The 3,307-nt window shown below is 37.3% G+C and overlaps 1 protein-coding gene across 1 annotated transcript; it reads left to right on the forward strand.

The window, feature by feature from the left end:
- The first annotated feature begins 417 nt into the window (after nt 1-417).
- Nucleotides 418-1,502, forward strand: LOC108759611 (keratin, type I cytoskeletal 9). The gene is made up of 3 exons (XM_018505116.1): nt 418-591; nt 879-1,077; nt 1,267-1,502. Exons 1-3 carry the CDS (start codon nt 456-458, stop codon nt 1,454-1,456), a joined length of 525 nt encoding a protein of 174 aa, XP_018360618.1. The 5' UTR covers nt 418-455; the 3' UTR covers nt 1,457-1,502.
- Nucleotides 1,503-3,307: the final 1,805 nt, after the last annotated feature.

Genomic DNA, 3,307 nt, shown 5'->3' on the forward strand with positions numbered 1-3,307 from the left:
GTCGAATATGGAAACCAAAAATATTACATTACATTAGTGAATAATAATGTTGAAATTATTAAGAAATAGTGTGGAGAGAGAGAGAGAAGAGAATCATCTTTTTTTCCTGGACAACGGGACACGTATGTACTTAACACATGAGAACAAACTTAAGCAAATGTGTAATACTTTCGGACATACTCACGGTCGAAATCAAACTTACAGCAATATCCATCGGCGTTAGGATTTCGTTTATGTCTTCGGCCTATTTCCGGTCGTCCCTGAAACGGAAGGTCGGTTACTTTTTGAAGACCAATGACCGTTTTTTAACGTTCAGAGTTGTCGACATTGTGAAATTGTGGATGACTTTCCTTGAATTTCGACGGTGAAAGGATATAAAAGCACGTGAAATGTAAGACCAACTTTGAATCATTTTCTAGACGTCTGACAAGTAACAGTGATACTTCCGTTTCGTGATGAGAAGTTTGCTTTTAATAACAGCGCTTAGCGCAATTTTTCTAAGAGAATCATTTGGTAAACCAATGGAGAAGATGGATAATTCTGATGTGCTAGATCCCGTTGCCTCGATTGTAAACGAATCCTCCGAAATTGGTAATAAAAATTTTGAATTTAATAGATTAAGATTTTTATAACAAACACGTCTTTAGAAAATTCATTTAAAAAACGATTTTAATTTTAACAAAAATAATGTAAAAATTTATGCATTTTTATTTGCATATATGATGTTTATACAACTTCTTAATTTTTTTAGCTTCTTCCTTCTTGTAGAGAAAGCTGTCCACTTATCTTTAACTAGGATATTATTTTAATATTAATATCTAACTAGCGTATTATTTAAATATTAATGTATAAAGAAATAAATGCTTACATTACTTTAGAAACCACGAGAGAGCAAAGATCGCCGCAATTTGGTTTGTTAGGTGGTTACAGTGATTATGATTACGATGATACGTATTTCCGTTACGGAAACAGACGAAAATATCATCATTATAAACCGTTTCGACCTCATAGGCCACATGGTCTCATCGGAGGATATGGATGTCGCGGAGGATATGGCTGTGGTGGAGGATACGGAGGGTACGTGTAGAATATTATTTTACTTGATTAAAAAATAATAATCGCTATTTTATATATAAACGTTACAATTTAAATTATTTTATAATTTCATCACATATGATAAATCAAGAAAAATCTAGTTCTTCACAAATATTTGTAAACTAAAATGGGCAAAATAACCGTTTGCATTTTATCTTCTGATTGACGCAGATGGCAACCGGACTATGGCGGCTATGGACAAGGAGCGTCCTTTGCTTCAGCATCAGCAGGATCTGTAGGTGGAGGTGGTCCTTATGGTGGAGGACACAGCCAGGCGAATGCACAGAGCGCGAGTTTTAACGTCGGGCCTTTCTCAGCCTCGTTCAGCGCTGCTCAATCGTTGGGACAAACTGGATTCTGAATTTTTTAAACGGTAAGCACTGGGCTGGATCTTATCCTAATACACTGTGACTCGTATGTTTATTTAATTAAATATTTATCTAAATTTTTTAATTAGAGCTCCATTATGCTAAAATATAATAACATTTTTGTCATCTATCACTATCTTCGCGTACTCTTATGACAAGAAAAGAGCGCGCGGAAATTAAATAATATAACTGATTGTTTATAATTATTGCAAAAATATATTAATTTATGTATATATATAAAATCCATCGATTAACTTTTATTTCAATCATATTATCACCATAAATGTAAACGAATTATAATCTTTTACCTTTTGAAAGACAGAATATGAAAATTATGTGCATTTGTGAAAATATTTTATACAAGATGTAACTGCTCTTTATTACGAACATTTTGATTGTTTGTGAAGATTTTATGCAAAAAGTTAAATATACCGTTTATTTTTAATTATATAATTTGTTATTACAATATTATACCAGTATTACTCAAAATTCATATATCATAGATAGAATATCAAGAAGTATAATATTGCATCTTTCGCATTCTAAGAAGGGTTAAAGACCAAGGATGTTGCGCTGCAGCATTATACGCTGCGGCCGCCCACGAAATTGCGCCGGACTCGTCTCGGGCATAGGTCAACGAACTCGAGGGGCCCAGAGGTCGGGTCCGGGAATCCGCGATTCGCATTATATTACCGCGATCTCGTTGTGCCCCCTAACATCCCGCGCTGCGCTGACCCAACGCGGATGAAACGAGCCTGAAACATCTGTCCGGCGCAGCGGACCCTATGGCGAACCCCGAAGATGCAATAATCTTCGTCGGGGAAATACGGGCGTATTTCACTTTCGCCGGAGTATGCACTCGTGTACGGCGATTATAGCCGTGCAAATGTTCATGTGTTTATGTATATACATTTATGTAGAAACGTAAGTGTGTATGTGTATGTGTGCGTGTTTAAATACATTTGAGTGTGAGTGTGTACGTACATTTGTGGGACCTGTCCGGAAAGGCTTCGCGAATGTGAGCTGGCGCGGCGTTCGCGCATTGTGCCATTGAGGCACACGGCCCTTTCGGGGTACGTGTGAAAAAGAATGAACAAAAAAAAAGGGGGGAAATGAATCTTCTTGGTTCTCAGGCGATCGGCAGACAGCCAGACAGACGGATTAACTCGTTTTAAAGGGACAGCCAGACGCCATATTGTTGTTTTGGGGCCCGTAGTTTAGGTACGACGCTCCTCTCTCTCTCGGCGCGACGAACCGGTCTGTTTTCGTCTCCCGAGAGATGCACCTACACGCGAATCGGAGTGTCGATTATGCACACACTTGCGACGCTTGGACATGCAAGTAAATGGCCATTGTTCGTCGAAGGGAGTCAGAGAGCTTGGGGATCGAGCGAGCGAGTTTAAATCGGATCGTTTCGGATTGCCAACGTAGAAAACAAGCATGACAAGTTGATACCAATTTTTTAACTCTGAACTTAACGATGCGCTTTATAAGTTCGAGCTGTGTATATCGAAATTATTTTGTTTTAAATCTTGAGAAGAAATCGACAATTTGATTAATTTTTAAAATCAATCCCATGTATATAGCTTTGTGCTTAATATTATTCCTAGACTTTTAAAATTGCTCTTGCAAATGATATCTTCAACATTTTTTTTTTGCATAACTCCGCGTAAACATTTTATTACGCTGCTCTGTAATCGGGAAACAATGATGTCTTAGCTATTTTCATAATGCGATTTTAAACATATGTAATCCTGTGTTGACGCAACCTTCGCTACACAATCGTTAAACATAGTTAAAAGATTGCCAAAGGCTTATATCTTTTTATTAAAGATGACTCAGCT

This window comes from Trachymyrmex cornetzi, unplaced genomic scaffold (genome assembly GCF_001594075.2).
Source record: "Trachymyrmex cornetzi isolate Tcor2-1 unplaced genomic scaffold, Tcor1.1 scaffold1978, whole genome shotgun sequence".
Taxonomy (NCBI): Eukaryota; Metazoa; Arthropoda; class Insecta; order Hymenoptera; family Formicidae; genus Trachymyrmex; species Trachymyrmex cornetzi.